Source organism: Lutjanus erythropterus, chromosome 6 (genome assembly GCF_056507025.1).
Source record: "Lutjanus erythropterus isolate fLutEry1 chromosome 6, fLutEry1.hap2, whole genome shotgun sequence".
NCBI lineage: Eukaryota > Metazoa > Chordata > Actinopteri > Lutjaniformes > Lutjanidae > Lutjanus > Lutjanus erythropterus.
The window spans coordinates 6999201-7019120 of record NC_139322.1 but is presented as its reverse complement, the minus strand read 5'-3'; the positions used below and the strand labels follow the sequence as shown (position 1 = coordinate 7019120).

Sequence of the window (19920 nt, the reverse complement as noted above, 5' to 3'; positions counted from 1 at the left end):
TCGAAATGAATTCTTATTACAAATGCGCTGTTTTTAAAAATTGCAAGTGACGAATGCTTATTCAGTGAGACAAAAAGAAATGTGTTTGTGAAAAAGTGCATCAATATACATAAAGATGCATCAATAATCGTTTTATAATCGAATCGTAGCCCCTGAATCGTAATCGTAATCGAATCGGCAGGTGCCCAAAGATTCCCACCCCTACTGGTGTTGGTGACGTATATTATGCAAAATGAGGGATGTAGTTTTTTGAGAAATTTCACACAAAACTAAAATAAACCACAACAAACCTACTACAAACTGCGACTTTCTTGTCTTGCAACATTATCTTTTGAATTGACAAACACCTGATTGTTTCACAACAGTTATGTTCTAAGCACAAATAAACACCGCCGCACAACCCTGCATCTAATCACCGCAACGCATGATTGTCTGAATGTGGACTTGCAGGACGCTTTTCCTGAATTTTTTAAATGCTGAAATGAAATTCCATTCATCTCCATTTTACTGACTTGGAGGCAGAAATCAGATACTTCAGATCAGAGGAAATAAAACTAAACCCATATGCATGGCTAGATGCCACTGGAACTAAGCGAGAAATTTTCTTTTTTGTATTTTGGTTGAACCAACAATTTGAACTGAAATGCGCAAAGGGCGCGATCAGCCCAACTTTTACCACAGTGACTATTCAGCTTTCTGGTTCTCTTGCCAAAAACCAAATACTCAGTTTTAAAAAAAAATGTGGTCAAATATTTTATATCAACCATCTGAAGTATGCCAACCAACAACCACTTAAAACTTTGCTCATAATTCATTCAAATTCACTGTAGCCTTGGTTTTTATACTTAAAGGATGCACTTGGACAAGGTGAATATGAAAAACATATGGATTTGTCTTGTTACTATGTTTTGCTTCCTTAGTTTGTTGCTACTGTGAGCTATGAGACCGTCTGCCCTCCAGACCTTGATGCCTGCATTGCGGAGGATCTCCAGGGTTGGCCTGACATCAGTCTGGAGCTGGTCCTCCACCCCGGTCAGACACAGCAGCTCCATCTCCATCTCCAGACTCTCAATCACTGTGGCCACCTTCAGAGAGCGGTCATGGACGCTCAGCTTGGCCTGAACATACCGTGCCTGGGGATCAGCAGAGGGATGGGAAAGTCGAGATTAAGTTAGTATAAGGAAGGTAAAATCATCGCAGGACCTAGTGAGGAAGGGGAAACAGCCAAAAATAGAAGGAGAAAATATCAATATGGCCACCAGCTGTGAAAGTAATGACAAACAGAGAGAGAAGCATTAAAAAAAAAGCAAGAGGGATTCCTCACACAGTGTGCAGACATGAACAGACCACCTACACAGAGATTAAACTGTGCACAGCATGAATACACGCCCACAGAAATCCCCATGTAAGATATCAATGTTTCACTTTAAACAGAAATGATCAGGAATTTGACTGCAAGCATTCCTTACAGCTACCATGTTTTAGAGAGCTGGAAATACAGAACAGACATGATCAATGGGTTAACGCCCATCTTCGGCTCTCCAGCTCCAGGGCAATTTGCGAGTGAGATAAAGCAAAAACAATCTGAGCGTGACTCATACAGGAACACAAACTCTGTGTGTGACTCAGGCGGTGACTCACTGCTGCCCACCAGCTCTGCTCACACAATTATACACTTCAGTAATGGGCCTGGGGCTGAAGCCTGCAGGGGAGACAGCCCTGCCCTGCTGAAACAATGAGTGGGGCCGGGGTGTGTGTGTGTGTGTGTGTTTGAGGGTGGGGTGTATGGACTGGACCCTCTAATTACCCGGCAACACACTTTGACATTTAGAAATACTGCAAATGTCTGCATAAAATATGATTCTGCATGTGTGTTTGTCAGTGTGAGTGGAATTTGAGATGTCGGACATGCTGTTGCTATTTCTGTGGCTCACCAGCTGTAATGGCTTCATCAGACATCAGCCAAACAACCTAAATGTGTAAGTATTGTCTGTTTCTAGAATGAATTTGACACCCAGTCCTTCAGCTAAGCCTCAGTGCCCATCTGCTTAAAACCACTTAGACTAAGGTTTCCCCTTAAATTTTCATCTAAGGATGCTTTATGAAAAACAAGTTGCAAAAAAATCACCATAAGGATTTCCTTGGGAAGTTGTAAGGGAAACCCCTTTCATCTCTAAGGCCTTGTTCTGACCTGGTATTAGCATGCATTCTGAGTGATCTGATCACAAGTGTTAATACCAAGTCTGACCAGGGCCAAGTGTTCGACCTCAGCTACTAAAATATTCTTGTATGTGTTGCAAGAAGATCCTTAGCGACCATTTACCTCTGAAAATTTTAAGGAACCCACAACAGTCCCTGGAAAGTGATATAATTTGTGGAACATAAAGCACTGGCTGAATTAATGTTGCTTGAAGAGGAGGAGGAGATACCAAAATGTATTTTTCAGGGCAGCGAAAACCGACTGGATATTATGAGGGATGCACTACTTGTTAGAGAGTATAGATGTGCAGAGGTGGAAAAAGTACCCACATTCTTTACTCAAGTAAAGTAGAAGAACTGTGGAAAAAGAGATAAAAGCAGAAGTATTGATTCAACTTCTTTACTTGAGTAAAAGTTTATTTTTTATTTAACTTCTTTTTATTTATTTATTAATTTACATTGTTGTTACATGTTTTGGTCTGCATGTGAAATGCTCTGATGGATACACCAAGGAGTCGTCTTTCCTGTGTGTTTCTGTCCCATCCGTTTAGGTTGAAATCAATCTTAACGGAAGGTGGTGCGCAATAATGCAAAACTAAAATAATCAATAATTCCCCTAAAATGCATTAAAATTAAAGTAGCAGGCCTGTTTTGAGAATGTAAGGAGTAGAAAGTATAGATATTTGTTTTAAAATGTCAGCAGTAAAAGTAAAAAGTAGAGTACAGCTATGAGAAAAATCTACTTAATTACAGTCATGAAAAATTGTACTTAGTTGTTTCCCATCTCTGTAGATTTGATGTTAGCACCAGCAAATTTGTATCTGTTATCATAACTGTCTCATATATTAGCATTAGCAAAATTGTTTTATTGAAACTGGACGAGATTTGTTGACTCCTGTCGATGTTTGGCTTTCTCCTATCTAAATGTCACAGCAATATCTTTATATTCCTTCAGATTTCTTGCTTTGATTTTGTCAGTACGTCTCACCATTTATTGTGTATTTATTATGGCTATGGGTTAAATTTACTTAACTACTTATGTGCTTGTTTTTTATTTTCTTTGAGTAGAACAGAAGCTAGCTTACACAGTCTAGCAATAAGCAAAAACAACAACAAGGCTGTCTAGTAAAATTAAAGCAACTACAAGGAGTTTTTAACTGGCTATGACACACTCTCAATTACATGTACTCACCTATATGACCTACAGAAGTTTACAAGACCATCCATGAGAAGACTGACTATTTCTGTACAGTTATTCTTAATGCCTGGGTTGGATTCCTTTTCAGATCAGATTAAATGAGCCTGTGTTTGCATTTTCACAGGCAGTGAGAAGTACATTAGCCAGTTAAAAAGAAGCAGGAGGAGATTTTTATTTAGATATTTTTATTTTTGATGTTATTATTTGTGACTATTACTGTGGAAATATTATCACTTTTGTCCATAGGGGCCTCCAAAATCGAGAAAATGTTCCTTCTAACAGCTTTAAAGAGTGATGTGAGTGAGGCGTAACCATGGTAACCGAAGAGCGTATGTGCTTTTTATGACAGTTCATGTCATGAAAGCCTTAATCTTAACACTTGAGCAAGGAGACAACCAAAGAGCCTGAGGGTTAATCTCCTGAAACAGCACTTGCCTCAAAATCTTGATACTGCTCCTCTGTCAGGGACTTCTTGGAGACCACAAGGACCCTCAGGCCTTCCCTAGCCATGTTTCCACACTAGAAAACAGTCAGAAACATCTGGATTTAGCAGGTTTACAGAAAGTCTATTAGTCTGTGAGTCATTTTGAACGAGAATAAAATCAGCGTTGTTATATATTAATCATCATGTCTGGTGACAAGGAAGGAAAACCTACCTCCTCCTCCAGCCAGTCATTATACTGGACGATGCCTGCCATCACCACATCAGCACCCTTCATGTAGAAAGTGATCTCTCCTGTAGATTCATCCTAGAAAATAATAATTCACAGTTTATTGAGTGTGAGACATAAATAGGATATAAACAGGCCGATATATCTTAGATTAAACACTCAAGTATGTTTCACTCATAAGGGATTTCCTCTACATGCCCACGTGAGCCAATGAGCACGTGCAGCGTTTTCTGATTTTGTGTTGCCTAGAAATGCATAACTTATTTTGGTATTCTCGAGGGGTTTCAAAAAGTGTTTCAAAATATTATCATGAGGAAGTTGAGTTTAAAAATCCCAGGCTTCCTGAGTTATGGCCCAGCCAACAAAAATGATGTTAGTCATCAGACTTAGTCAGAGGTTGTTATAAGGTGAGGCTTTTCTCAGATAATATCCTTTAATATGAAGCTGTTTTTCTTTTGTTTGTCTTGTTGAAGCTAGCATCAAGTCACAGTCACCCCCGTAGCAACAAGCACTGACCTACATTGTAAATGAAACATTAAAAAAGGCGAGTACACCTCAAAATCAAAAATACATATTTTTCCTCTTACCTGTAGTTCTATTTATCCATTTAAATTGTTTTGGCGCAAGTTGCCAAATTCGACAATAGAGCTGTCTGTCTTCTCTGAAACATAATAAAATAATACAGCACTACCACACTTGATTTGTGGTCCTCACAGCGCCAAAAAATACATTTGAAAGACTCAATAGTGACGTCGATTTCCAGAAATCATGGTCTGGTTGCTCAAGATAATCAACAGACTTTGTTGTGGGCAGCTTCATGTAGGAACTATTTTCTTTCTACTGAACTACATGAGCTGACCATGCAGAAGGAAGCATGCATCAACTCATGGACGAGAGGTTACAGCTCAGCTGAGGGGAACGCCATTAATATTTAAATCCTGCGACATCACAAGCCACACCTCAACCTTTGATGAAATGCATGAACAGATAATGCATGTTTTTGTACAAAGCGCACATTTTTTTCTCATAATTTGGTCTGGTCTCTGGTACTCAGGGGGCATAACAATCTGTAAAGTGTGCCACATCCCCTGTCCTGTAGACTGTTGAAAGTGTTGAGAAAAAGTCCCCCCGAAAAACCTCTTTTAACAGGGAACAAAACTGAAGAAACCTCAGAGAGGGATCCCCCTCTCAGGATGGACAGATGTGCAACAAATATGTACAGAACAGACCAACAAAGTCATAAGAAAAACAGATGCTGATGACAAAAATTCTGATAGTATTGTCAAAAATATCTATATATTGATTGTCAAGTATCAATATAATTGATAAATATCTATACTTAATATTTGATATGATTTTAATACTCTTTTTTCACAGTATCAATACTCCAGTACCAGATGCACTTCCTCGCTGTCTCTTTCTCTGTGACAGCAAGGTGACACACACCACTGCGATGTTCACAGAGTCCTGTCTCATCTCACTTACTCACAGTCTTGTCTTAATCAGTGGTCTCATTTGCTATATTCTTTCTTTTGTTTCATGTCATAGCCTTATTATATTTGTCATTAAGTAAAAATCTTATCTTTTATGCCCTCGATGTTGAGTCAGTTTTTCCCCATGGTACTGAAAATGGTGTGGTGGGATAAAAGCAGCTGTTTTGACTGAGAGTTTTATTTTATTTTTCTGTTCATTTAAATTCTTTGCAGTGCACAAATTGTTTCACATGACTACTGTGCAGCTAGAATTATTTAAGCAAAATTTAAAATGAGACTTTTTGTAAACATATTAATTGTGAATAATTGATTGTTGATTGTTGAGGAAAATGCTCAAAATCTGCAACCCTAGTTCCTGCACGAAACCACTAACAGCAAAGTCTGTGGGTTATCTTTAACATTCAGGTCATGATTTCTGAAAAGAGACACTGTTGCTGAGTTTTTCAAATGCATTTTTTTGCACGTGGTGCACCACAAGCTGAGTGAGTGCCATCCAGTTCCATTATAACTGAGAAGGCAGACACACCTATGGCTAAATGATGGGTAAATACCACTACAGGTAAAAGGAATAATGTGTATTTTTGATTTTGGGGTGTCCACTGCACAACAGCTGCTTGAATTTAGCTGTCAAAAAAAACATTAATCACATGCAATAAAATGATTTTGGCACTCACTCGCACTATGATGCCCATCCTCTTGCTCTCATAGGTGAAGGGGAATATCTGCAGGATGGTGAAGTTCAGTATTTGGCCAGTAGGGGTCCGCAGCTGCATGGAGGACTGATCTCTTCCCACCAGTGTCAGACCAACACTCTCAGTCCACTGCACCAGCGACACCTATCAACACCACATTGTAAAGGCTTTAGTTGGGAGTCATTAAAATATATATGTATAAGAGAAAAAAGATGAATACAATACAAAACATTTTATGTTTTTACCAAATAATAAAATATAATCATCTTTCAGGTACACACAGAAAGAGAGAAAAGTGACCACAGCTTCAGGTGTTTATTATTCTCATGGTAAAGCCATTATGTCAATATGATGTTCCATTACTTGAATTACAAAGAAAACAGTGAAGGGCACTTTGGAGCAAGCAGGACGTCAGAGAGCACAGTTACCATTCAGCTTTAATCAATAGCTTGAGCATTTTCAGCACTCAAGTCTATTGATTGATAAACTAGGGAAATGTCCATTTCTGAACTGAAAATATTGTTTTTGCTTGATTCTTTGAAGGACACGACAAACAACATCCATTAATACAATGTTAGCTTGCATGTGCGTGTGTGTGTGTGTGTGTGTGTGTGTGTTTGTGTGAGGAGAAAAAGAGGGGAGATGGCATTGCCCAATAACTTCCAGACCAGAAGCCAAATCACAATCTCAATTCATCATCCATCTTCTGACAGGTTTAATAGCAGAGTGGCCAAATGGACACAGATGAGAGCAAACAACAAAGATCGCCATGTTCCAGCTCCGATTTTATAACCACAGATTTTTGTGGTTCCAAAAATTCCTTATTTTGGAAATACATGACCGCGTAGTCTGACAATGCCTGGCCGGGAGCACTTTAACGTCAGAAAAGCTCTGACTACCGTAATGTTTGTCATCCAGGTTGGGAAATATGAAGATTGTGCTTAGTCACAGTCTAGAAATAAGACACTGTGGGGGCATTCTTGGATCTGGTGTCGGCCACAACACTACCACCTTGTAATAGCAGCATCTGGGTTGGCTGCAGATTTGAAACTGAGCTGAATAATGCTGTATCCAGTTGGCTTGACTCAGAACCACCGCAAGGCTGACAAGTTTTTTATGAGCCGAAGAGCAAAGTGATTCAGATATCAAGTCTCCTCAATGAATCACACATAAAATAGGTCATCCTTTTGATTTTTATTACTAAGACATTCTGACATTAGTATATGAACAAACAATCCTATTTTCATTTGCATGTATGTGGATTTAGGCTGTACTGAAAAGTAAGAAGCTTTGAAGTAAAGCTGCAACTTTAGTCGATTGATTATTAAATCGATTAGTCATCAACTACTGAATAAATCTACAACTGTTTCGATAATCGATAAAACAAGACGAGGCATCACATGGAGCTTTGGGAAACACTGATAAACATTTTTTTTTTTCACATATCATTTTCTGAACTAAACAACTAGCAGTATTTTGGTCAAGAAAAAAAACAAACTGTGTCAGAATAAGCTGGCATGAAACCATTTGACCACAGAAATGCGTGACCACATTTAGCACAGGCATGTGGACGTTAACCTGTGAGGAAAGCAGGCTGCTGCTGCTGTTAGCACATATATGACACGGATTACCAGCAGAATCTGATCTGGCTCTGTTTGGAAAGATAACACTTTTCAGTGCGCTGTTTTGTGGGATAATGCATAATGTTCATAATGCATGGTGCAAAACGGCACACATCTCAACTGCATTTAAATAAGATTTGGTTCTATAAGAATTTGATTAATGGATTCAAATGGCTCTAATTTTTTTCACATTACAATCCTATTGAGTAATCTTACTTTCAGGCTTGTTGATTTGTATAAATTAAAATTTCCTGTTCTTTGTCAGGAAAATCAGTTGTCGGGAGCATCTTTATTGCAAAGTCCAAATGGCAACAAATAAAGATAAAGAAAAAAGATAGATATGATCATTTACAAAATTTACATTTTTGGGGGGGAATTCAGCCTCTCAAAAAAAAAAAAAATTCCATGCTGTGTTAAGGGGCATTCCACATTTTAACAAAAAATTACATTTATCTTACCACAAAAATCTATTCAGCTCTCACAAAAAACTAATTTATGTATGAATCAATTTCTTCACATTGAAAGCTTTGCTCAAGGACTTTTTTTCTGGGGGGCAACAATATCAAAAAATAGTAAAGTTTCACTCAAAAACCTAAATAGAGGCTTTGAATGAAAAAAAAAGACTTTCGGTCCAGCCACCCAAAAAAGGGACAAACACATAGTAAAATCAGTTTTGACTGCACATGTAAAACCATGCATTCAACAGTCACTGACATTGTGTCCATAGTGCTCACAGCCAAAACCAGATCTATATTAAGACTTCCTGAAAGCTTCAGGAAAGCAAACTGAATTTTGCTCTAGATTGTATCAAACCCATACAATGTACCTTTCAGGGCTCAGCGACTCGAAGAGAAACGTTTAAATTTTTTATCCAGTGTGACCTAAAAGAATAAAACGGCTCGATTTCCTTCCCACAGTATAAACCACAGATCTTTAATTGCGACAGATGTCCTGCGCTCTATCAGAATATGCTATCAAAGAGGAAATTCAAAAGGGGATAAGTGCAATGGTCCGGGGAGCACATTAAGGAAATCTGTATTTACACGGCAGGAAATGGATCCGAGTCTGATTCCGCAGGCCTCTTCCTGACGTTCAAAGAATTCATACTGATCAAGGACATAAATGTGGAATGCCATTTGGCTTGTGAATGTAAGAAATCAGAAAGGGCACTCAAGATAATGGCCCTTACTGACAAAAACCAAGAGGTCTACATCTTGAGATCGGAAGTCTGGTGGACCTTCTGTGTTTGTCCTTGAGAAAATGATGTTACAGTAGATTAAGTGCACATTTCCCAACAGGTCAAACTGAAGTATGTATTTGCCTTTGTGTATTTGTGTGTATTTACATATACCATCTGATGGATAAAGTGCTGCTGCTGTATAATAAATGTGGGAAACATGCACATCTGCACATTCTGATTCCTCACAGACAACACAACATTTGATTGTTATTGTTGGTTAAAAATGTTTTCAATGAATAAATCCAGTGAGCCCAATGTGCCTTATTTATTATCATCTGTTTATATATTTATTTATTTTTACTTTCCTCCTATTTTTGAGTATTTTTAGATTTCAATTGTTCGCTTTTTTGTAAAGCACTTTCAGCTGCGTTTCTTGTGTAAAAGGTTTGTGCACTCCAGAATTGAATATCACAAATTTCTTCCTGTCACATTCAGTGAGAACAGAGAAAGCTGAAAACCTGTTTTCAGGCCGATAAATACAAAATTACTTTTAATACACCTGGAAGCATAATGGAATCTCTAAAATTAGGTGTTACATGATTAGATGTCAGAGGATAAAATGTTATAAGATCCTTTTCAGACATTTTTTAAGACATATAATAAATACTATATGAATAATTGTAATTTGCACTACTTGTGATGACCTGTTCTTATGCACACGTATTAAACTGAGATTTAAGGTGAGTTCAGAGAAACTTTTCAGCAGATGAACATGAAAAAACAACCTTCATCCATACAAACATTTTGTCTGAATTAAAGCCAAGATAATTGGTACTATTCCATTTTCACAGCACCACACACTCTGTGGAATCTGAAAATCAGAATTTTTCTCAGCATGAACATCAATACAAATGGAGGAATATGGACACCACTGGTCAAAAGTTTGGAATTGCCTGCCACAACTGCTTGATTTAATACAGTCAGATGGCTGAGAGGACAAGTCTACATTTTTGAATTTTCATGCTTTACAAACAGATGTTGTTTTGTATGAAGGATTTGGAGGAAAAAAAAGTTATGTTTTGTGCATGGAGAACAAAACACTGTACAACCGTTCACAACCAGACTGACACTTTAAAGGGCAGAAGAAGCAAAGATACATGTGAGGAACAGTTAATAAGAATAAAATAAAGTAGAAGCTTAGCATCAAAATCTTTTCAGGTTAAAATGGAAATAGAAGGACGGTCTCAGGACGGTATCAGGTGAACATGCTGCAGACGGACAATTCGCAGTTTATACCTACTCAATCTAACCCAGCATGCAAAAGTTCCCAACATATTTATTTCCCAGTTGCACCATTATGGTTCAGTAATGGTCGAGGGCCACTTATGTTTTTCTAGACGGTAGAACAAACGGTGTACTTTAACTTTTTTATCCTCTGTTAAAATATTGAAGAAAACCATCAATACAACAGGTGATTCCAAACTTTTGAGCAGCGGTGTATATATTTCTGTTTGGTAGGTCACCATACCTCATCTGGGCTAGAAGCCTGGTACACTCTGCACGTGTCTTCATAGTGCTGCTCGGCCTCGGCCTGGTCTGTCACACCGTTGGACTCGTACACCGGCGTCACGTTGTGCACCAGGGCGATGGCCTTCACAGCCTCATGAACTCTGCTGCTGATGGTCTTGCGGACCTTCGTGGCTGCCGGGGCCCTGGAGGCTGGAAGGTCATGGGTGGGCTGAAGAGAATTACAGAAGGTACCGTGATCAAAAGAAGGGCACGTAGGAATCTGAAAAGAGCAGTAACACCCTTTTCTTTCATTGCAGTCAAGGTTTATCTAAGAGAGGGCAGCTACTGGACCTGGAATTAATATTCTATATTGTCCAACTTGAAAAATAAACAAAATGTAAATGTATAAAGACACACATTTAAAACGCTAACGTTTTAATCTGAGAAACTAGCTGCTACACTAACCCCTGTTTCAGTAATTGCTGTGATAGTGGTCTGTAAACATAACCAGATGTGTAAAGTAAATATGGACAATTTGCTTTTGCGTTGTGGCCGTGCTATTTTTAGACGGCGGTGCGTTCCAGGGGTTAATGGCAGCGTCATTAAAGGAGTCCGGTCAGTGCTTCGCTTGTGGGCTAATCCTGTTTCCTGCTTCACTAACCTCTGGTGTCAAGGGGGACAAAGAGTGTCATCTGAGGTCAGGAAGCATTCAACCAAACAATAATCACAAACTGATATGTTACTTAAAACAATGCCCACATCTGTTTGTTTGACCCTTCCCCATGATTTTGGAATTTCAATCCTTTCTTTTTTTTGGTTTGTTTTCTAAATGTTGTGAGTAAATTTGTCCATTTCTTCTCTCTCAGTGCAGAGACTGATGTGTGTATTTTTTTTTTACCTGTGTGTAGGCGCTGAACACATGACTCTGTACTTCGTCCATTGAGTCCATCCCATAGGCCACAGTTCCAAGGTGGAGCCGCCTGAACACCATTTCATTTTGAGTAAGAGTCCCTGGTAAAGATTACATTACAGGCAGTGTGAATGAGACTCAACAGTCAACTATATTTCTCCAGAATTGCGTACTGAACCTTTAATCAGCTACTTAAAGGTAGAATCTGTTTCTAAACGCACCAGTCAAAGTTGGCCTCTCCTCCCCGGCTCAACAAATGTGCAACGAACAAAACAGTGAGACAAAGAATGTAATGTAACTGTTGGGCACCTCATTTTTATAGAGCTCCGACCTAAAAATCTTGCTAGAGGCCACACACCACTATCAAACAGGCCGAAGTCCAAAATAGGGAAATGCAGGCAGAGAGAGGGGTCTCTGCACCACCACATGCTTCTAATGGGTCATAAGTAATCATTTATTTCTGGGGGATTATTTTTATATTGGTCTGTAGATTATTTTTTAAGAAAATAATGCAGATTATGCCGTTAAAACAGAGTTTATATGTCACATATGGTGACTGAAAGAATGGTAAGAAAGCCAGAAGCCTTCCCTTCAACACCACACACAAACTCTGTATCCTCACACTCACTTTAAAAGCATTTTCCGCCAGTATATCAAAAAGACCTCAGGGGCCTCGCACGTACATTAGCCTGACCTGCAGACCCCACTGGTCTTATCACGGTCTGGATGGGAAATGGCTGATCATTTTATTGGGCATGAGGGCTATAAATCTGAAGTGTAACACCTTACGCCTGAGGAAATGCACTGGTGGAGGCGTTGTGCTCTAAAGGTGTGTATGGATGAGAGACTTCAGGCTTTTTCTTTATGATTTAAGGGTCCAATAAGTAGCAGGTCTGCAGGAGCAGGGACCCCACCAGGGAGCAAAACCCCCCAGGGAAAGAAACAACTTAACTCTGTCCTACTGGATACTTCCTTGGCAAATCCCCAGCACTATAACCTTTCACTGTAGTACTCCACAGTGGCCTTAGTGATTCTTTTGGCCACACAACCAGAAATATTTTAAAATTCAGTATGGTGCTTGCACAGTCATGTGCTGCAGTCTAACCTGTTTTGTCTGTCAGCAGGTAGGAGATGCGTCCGAGCTGTTCAGGTATGGTGCTCGCCCTCACCATCGTCCCTGGGATCTTGGAGTCCTTCTTAATCATCCAACTAAAAACCATCTTTCCCATATCCAGATTGACACGCAAACTGCATGAAATAAAAACAGTAAATGAGTGCTTTTTAACTCCTTAAATGTAAATAAAAGACACCACTGCAGATCACTTCGGAGTATAGGGTCTGAAGTCGTACCTAATGGGCACAATGTGAGAGAAGAGCAGCAGGAAACGAAATATCTGGAGGTACCAACGGCCAGCGAAGTGCTGGAGGGCCACCATGACCAGTGACACCACCACCAGGGCCCCAAACAGGATCTTAGTCAAACAGTTCACCTCCAAGTCAAACAAGCCCACCTATCATAAGCAAAACAGGCAAATATTATGAGTAGTCAAATGAATGTAAACACAAATGGTCTGTTTATGTACAGTATGTAGGTCAAAGTCAACAAAAAGTTAAATAAATTATACAATTAATTAAACAATCTACGTATTAAGGATAAAAACATTAAAAATCCTCAAAATAAATATGTCTTCATGCAAAGTAAATGATCAGACGTTGGTCATCAGGCTCTGGTTCACACTACTGTACCTTGTGCCTTGGGTTGGAGGTGTTCATGACACTGCGCAGCTCCCTGCCTGTGTAAATCACAACCCCCACCACCGTGCCTGGAGGGAGGGAGAGAAAAAGACCTAAAAAAAACTGTCTCGGGTCATTATAATAAAGCAACAACATAAAACACAGAATGTCAAGAAGATGTTTCCCAGACTTTATAATCTTGACATGAATAGACTTTTTCAAATGAAGAACATCATTTGGAATATGGGATGCATATTTCAAATTGCTTAATGGATAACATATGAGAGCGCGGTTTAAAGTTGACTCTCCTGTGGAGGAAGCGCACTTTCTTTACCATTATGGCTGGCTGCCCCTCAAAGTCATTTATATTTATATGTCCGACTGTGTGTGTCCGTTTGTTACCAGAGGCGACAACAGTGCTGGCCCACAGGGTGTTCTCAATGCTCAGACTTTCGTTGACTGGAGGGTCTCCGTCTTCCTGCAACAGTTCAGATGACAAATGATAGGTGAGGACACAAACCTGTCAAATGACCCATCCCACCCTGGACACTCTTCCCCTCCGGAAAAACGTGAAGGACATTAAAAAGCATAACAAACAGGCTGAAAAACGACTTCTTTCCAAGAGTTGTAATGTCTGTTTTCCCTCCACTACCAAGAACTGCAAATAACTGAAGAATTATTCATCATGTGACCATCATACCTTTCAGGCCGCTGTGAACCCCTATAGTTTTTGTTCTGATTATTCTTTCTTTAATTATTATTTTTCTCTGATAAAAGGATTTGTGCAGCAAAGACCGTAAGACAGCAAATCGGCAGGTGGGTTGCAAATTCCACCAGCTACTCAGGCAACAAAAATGACACTTGTTGACCTCAGGGTGTCGCTAAAACAAAAACAGTTTACATGTTTGCAATTATCTCGAAAACAGCTTGGCACAGACTCAAAATTCTTTCACCACTTCAACCTGTCAGTTAATCTGCATCTTTAATTCATGAACACATAGAGATGTCAAACTGGAAATCAAGACACAGTCATGTTCAGGAGTGTTAACTTAGCCTGCGTATACGAGCACATTGTGTCTCACCTCTAGGGGGCACCACAAACACAAAAAGTTTACATCTTGTACTTGGCTGCATAGATTCCTACAAACATAGCTTAGCATGATCGCTGACGCATGAAATTTGGTAATGATGGATTAAAGTTGCCGTCACTTATTTCATCTTATCTAAATTTGTCGACATTTCACAATTCAAATTTTTAAAAATAAAAACAAATCACCCATACGTCCTACAGAGAGGATTTTGTTTCAGCACATCCAGTGGATTGTGACAAAAGTTTTCCTCACTGCAACCTAAGATCTATTCAGAAGTCTGTAACTCTACATTTTTATAAATATGCTAAATCAATAAAAATCTATATCTCACAAGTCTTAATTACAGCCAATTACAGTAAACATTGCTGCAAACATTTTTCTATTAAAACAATGGCTTTTTGTCACTCAGACAAGTTAGGTATCTTTTATGTTAAAGTTCCAAACGGCTTTAGTCAAAACATTCATGCAATGAGCAACTAATGATTATTTTCATCGTCAATTAATGTGTTTATTATTTTTCAAGTCTTTCCTGTACTGACAATTTTCATTGTCATCTGCCGATCATTTTATCCATTGATCAATTAATTGTTTGGTCCATAAAATGTCAGAAAATGCTGAAAAATATTGATCACTGTTTTTCTCAGTCCAAGATGACTTCATCCAATGTCTTAATTTGAAAGGGAGACTGAATAATTATTGAGTCTGACCTACCTACATAAGTTTTGAGATTTATAGCACCGATTAAATTATCATCACATTAACATAAAAGAATAGTAATGTGATCACTCACCCTGGTGAAAGTTCCAATAAAGTTGTGGATATCAATGTTTGGTTCTTCTGCATACACATATGATCTGATTTGTAGAAGGTCCTGTGAGACATCAAAAACATTATTTAAGATCACTGACAGGAGAAAGTAAATAATGAGTAATGACTGACAGGAAGACAAGAGCACCCAAAGTTTTTCTTCGGTGTTCGTGCTATGGATTTGCATTTTACACTGACAAGGCTTTGCTTAAGGCCATGATTAGTGGATAAACGGTCATGACAAATTCCAAAATAAATATTTCCCTGTTTGTGCTCTTGTTTGACAAATACAGCGGTTATTTTATTTTACTATCTTGTGCATCCTAAGGCACATGTGGTTTTCTGCCAAAAACCGTCCTGTCACCGGGGGCTCAGAGAGCAGGACTGACAGACGCAGAATCAGCACAGGTGGGAAAAGTAGCAGTTAACGACTCAGTAAGACCAACGGTTGCAACTGGCAGTTATTCACCATCCTTATCGGATCTTATTTATTAACCTACAAAGCCCTTAGCAACCTTGCACCATCGTACCTTACAGATCTCCTCCATCGCCACTCTCCCACTCGCCACCTACGCTCTGCTGATGCCAACCTCCTTACCCCCACCACCACGACCAAATACCGCACCCTGGGTGACAGAGCTTTCGCCATTGCCGCTCCTACCCCTGGAATTCCTTCCCCCCTCTTCAAGACCATATACAACACCTGACAAATCATCTTTTCCAGCATCGCTTACCCCTAATCTGTTTCTTGTATCTAGGCATTGTATTGTATGTACGTATTGTATGTATGTTTCCTTTGTCCGTATGTATCCTTTTCTTATCTTTTGTAAAGTGTCTTTGGGTACTTAGAAAAGCGCAATATAAAACCTATGTATTATTATTATTATTATTTATTATTATTAACGTATTGATCAGGATTATTGCAAATTAAGTCTTCACCTTATGGCCCAAACTGCTCACTCCTCACCAGAATGTCATTAAGTTTAATTTAATTGTATAATACTGATTCACAGTGAAATTTAAATATATCAGCATGAATATTTGCCTTTAAAAACCCAAATTGGTCGAACACTGAAGAACTCTTCAAAAGTCCAGGCCTGAGGTGAACCTTTGACCTTTCAGTCATGACGTTCTCCGACGACCGGACCACCCTGCACTCTACTTAAATCTTCTCTGAGACCACGCTTGGCATGTGCAAGCGCTCACATATTCAGCAAAATCGGAGGCACAGCAACAGCATAAGCGCAGTGTTCAACGTACATTTCCCTTCTACATCCTCTCTACCTCTCCCATCTTTATTTTAGGACTCACAGCAGCAGTGGGCAGTCTCTGTGTGCAGGCCACTGGGAGGCGTAGTTTCCAGTCTGTCTCTCCATCCAGTTGGTCAGTCCGCAGGAAACAGGAGCCTGGGAAGGAGAGGACAAGAGCTGCCACTGATGCCAGATGGAAACACATTCACCCCTAGGGGGCAACAACAGATAGACTTTTAGTTTAAGGAGGGACATCACGCATCTCTGTTCTCAATGATCATCAATTGTGCAAATCACTACATTTATGTTTAAATAGACACTGAAGGCTACTTTTAACTGTTGCTGGTTTCTGGTGTTCTAATTATTACCTTCTCCCAGTTTGAATAAATACATGAAAGGGGCCAATAGAGCAATTTAGCATGGAGTCACAAATGAGTAACTTCTGTGAATGGGACAAGGCTGCATTTTACTGTTGGGATTGAAGTGGAGGCATCCACCAGAGCCCATCCCCCCGCTGGCCTGCATGCGTCATCCTGCCCAGAACTCCCAGTCCTGGCCTAGGCTCTTCATAATTGACCTAATGGCCTCCACATGGAAGAGAGATAACCAAGCACTATTTCCAGTAAAACAAAGCTGTTGTTTTTCTTCCCCCGACAGGAAAAGGCAACAACAACACGCACCTAGCTTCTCCACCAGAGTCACATTTGGGTTTTTAGAAGCCGAAAATAAACCCTCTGATGAGATTACTGGTGAGCTGCTGAGAGGACTGAGAGGTTGTTATTTTGAATGGACTTGTGTGTATTTTGTATATGTGCAAATAAACGATGCAATGCAATTCACTAAGTTTGTGTTATCACTGACAAATCTTGTCCTAATCCATATTTGATTATTCAGATGAGGCATCCTCCTCTCATGTCTCCTGTTTTGTCTTTGCATTTGATTTTTGTGTCCCTCGATTTTCCTTTTCATTATCTTCTCATTTGAAAGACAAAATTAGTCATAGATGAAGATGAAGAGAGAACAGTGTTTTGTCTACAGTGCAGCAGGAACTCCCCACCACGCCACACTTTGAGTGATAGTTTAGTACTGGACCCAATTACAATTTAGACATTGTAGGACTTCCTGTCCTGGCTCAGGGCTAATCCCTGCACCTCAGCGCCTTTTTAAACAAGTCATTTCCCCGGCTGGCCGGCCAGGCAGCCAGCCTGTTGTGGAGATCTGGATGAATGACCAGCAGATGTTTACCATTTCTTTCAGAGGTCCTTAAAAAGATCATGTCAGCAGGAACACGCTGGTTCTACAAAGAAAGGCAGAAAGAAAAACATGACTTCAACATCACTTCCTGATCCCGCACCTCTCCTCCTCCCTCCCTCTTCTGCTCTTTAACTGCAAGAAAAGGACGACTTTTAGCTTTTCATGTGCCACATTACCAGCAGCCAGTCAGTCAAAATAATAAGCCCTCCAGCAAATCATCCTGTCGTGGCCTGAACGGGACCCTGACCAGGTTTTACACTCTGCCTGACCTGCTCCCTCCACAACATGAGACAAATTCACCGCTCAATTCATCTGGACAGCTTCCCAAAAATTGAACAGCGCATGGATTATTGCTAAGTGGTCAATAGTCTAATAAAGATGTATTACAGCTCCTCAAATGCAGGTTAATTTAAAAATTCTTTCTTTTAGCTACTGGTTTCACCTCTGCTGATGAGCTCACATTTCTGAACTGCAACCCACATAACTCTAAATCACTGAGTCATATTAGTGAAATGCGTAGGACAACATGTGTGACCTTTCCTTCAGCTGCGTTGAAATGAGTTGGAAACTGAAGACAGGACTCACTTCTCATATTTCATGTAAAAGACCTCAGAGAATCCACTCCGTCCACGAGAAGAGCAACACAACAGATGACCCTGAAAACTCAAACTAACTTAACTATAAACGGGATTTAGAGATGAAAAAACAATAGTAAAATAGTATATAATTGAGTTTGTGTTGAAGATCTAATTAAGGGCATTTTAGGTTCACGTCTGATGTGTATGCATTGAGTTTGACAGGCTGAGGCTCAGCATTGATCACAAGATTACAAAATCTTTACTAACTCCTTTCACCTCAGTCACCAGCAGAGCACAGAAGATTAACAACCCCCTCATTATTCGCTGTCATGTAAATGGCAACTTCACAGTCCTGAAAAGCAAAACTATTTACAGGTGTGGAGGAAACAATCTTTAATAACAAACCTTTTCCACGATTATCAGATCTCCAACTTGAATGCCACTGCTTTTCACCTTCACTGTGCCTGAAATACAGAACAAATTAATTGTTCAATTCATTTGTGCAGTCATTGTGCCTCATTGTGCTTTGCCTTATTGTAATGAGAATTTTTACACTTTTTTTTGGACATTTCATAAAATAAATGAATCAACTGATCTTGAAAGTAATCAGCCCTACATATTTTTGATTGCTATTTGATGGGTTGCATGCACGGCACCCGTGTAGTTAAAATTCTCACAAATAAGGACTATCCATCCTGATATTTTAACACAGATTTTTGAGCATTTTTCAGAAGTGATCCTTCCAAGATCTTGTCTAAAAAAACACAAGGTTCTCCTGTGTTCCTTAAATCCCGTATGACTTCATCACACTAATGTCTTCTTTGGGTGAGCTGTTGTCCTGCATGCCTCATCAGTCACCCCCAGTGAATTTGGGAAAGCAATTTTCCTTGCAGATTTGAGAAGAATGCTGGGGGAGTTGAGCCTTTTCTCTCATTTCATTTGGAATGAACAGGCAAAATTGTTTGGAAGAGATCACCGACCCCTGACCTCTGCTGTGACCTCTGGGCTTTGCATATGTAAGACATTAAAGCACATTAATATTGCTGAGCATTAGGGTTGAAGAGACTTCAAGAGTGCTCTGCTCCACCAACGCAAAAACATTTCATAGATTACTTTACAGAAGAAAATTCAGGACACAGCAGCTCTGTGCAACACCTGAAAAAAAAACTCCTACAAAAGAAAATGTAAAAAACATCTTTCTTTATCTAAAATAAGAGATGAAGCTTTGATTAATATAAATAAGTGTTAAACATTTATTGCTTGATTTCTTGAGACTGAAAACTAGTCTATTGATTAATCTTTTAAAAAATGCTAAACATTCACTGGATCCACTTTCTCAAATGTGAAGATCTGTTGCTTTTCTTTTTAAGATGTTACTAGGGATATAACTATATATCGAATATTGCAGTATCACAAAAGAAAATGTCTCAATATCATACTTGTTACAATATCTATTGTGATATTACATGGTTCATTATTTTATTTTATTTTGTAAAAGGACTGCTACTGACAGCTGCATTGTTTTTGTTTTGCAGTTTTACATACATAATTCAAACATTTATTGCAAAAGACAATTCAGGTCATTTTTTGCACATGCTTAGGTCATGGCTGGTTACTTAATTTAAAATTTTATTAAAGAAAGAAAACAGAAGCACTATGTTAAAAGGAAATTCATCCCAATTGTATACAAACAAAAAAAATTTTTTTCAAGTCTTCATTTTTCTTTGTTTTT

General features: G+C 39.2%; 1 protein-coding gene across 1 annotated transcript in view; it reads right to left on the bottom strand.

Moving 5' to 3' along the window:
- The window catches only part of atp9a (ATPase phospholipid transporting 9A), a 50026-nt gene that overhangs the window by 20089 nt on the left and 10017 nt on the right, over positions 1–19920 (bottom strand). The window contains exons 5-18 of the mRNA XM_084720373.1: positions 18594–18652; positions 17602–17653; positions 16418–16512; positions 15090–15170; positions 13611–13686; positions 13221–13297; positions 12825–12985; positions 12580–12722; positions 11463–11575; positions 10584–10793; positions 6236–6397; positions 4054–4146; positions 3833–3916; positions 963–1133 (exon numbers count right to left, since the gene is read on the bottom strand). Coding sequence (XP_084576499.1) covers positions 963–1133; positions 3833–3916; positions 4054–4146; positions 6236–6397; positions 10584–10793; positions 11463–11575; positions 12580–12722; positions 12825–12985; positions 13221–13297; positions 13611–13686; positions 15090–15170; positions 16418–16512; positions 17602–17653; positions 18594–18652 — 1577 coding nt within the window. The remainder of the gene's footprint in view (positions 1–962; positions 1134–3832; positions 3917–4053; positions 4147–6235; positions 6398–10583; positions 10794–11462; positions 11576–12579; positions 12723–12824; positions 12986–13220; positions 13298–13610; positions 13687–15089; positions 15171–16417; positions 16513–17601; positions 17654–18593; positions 18653–19920) is intronic.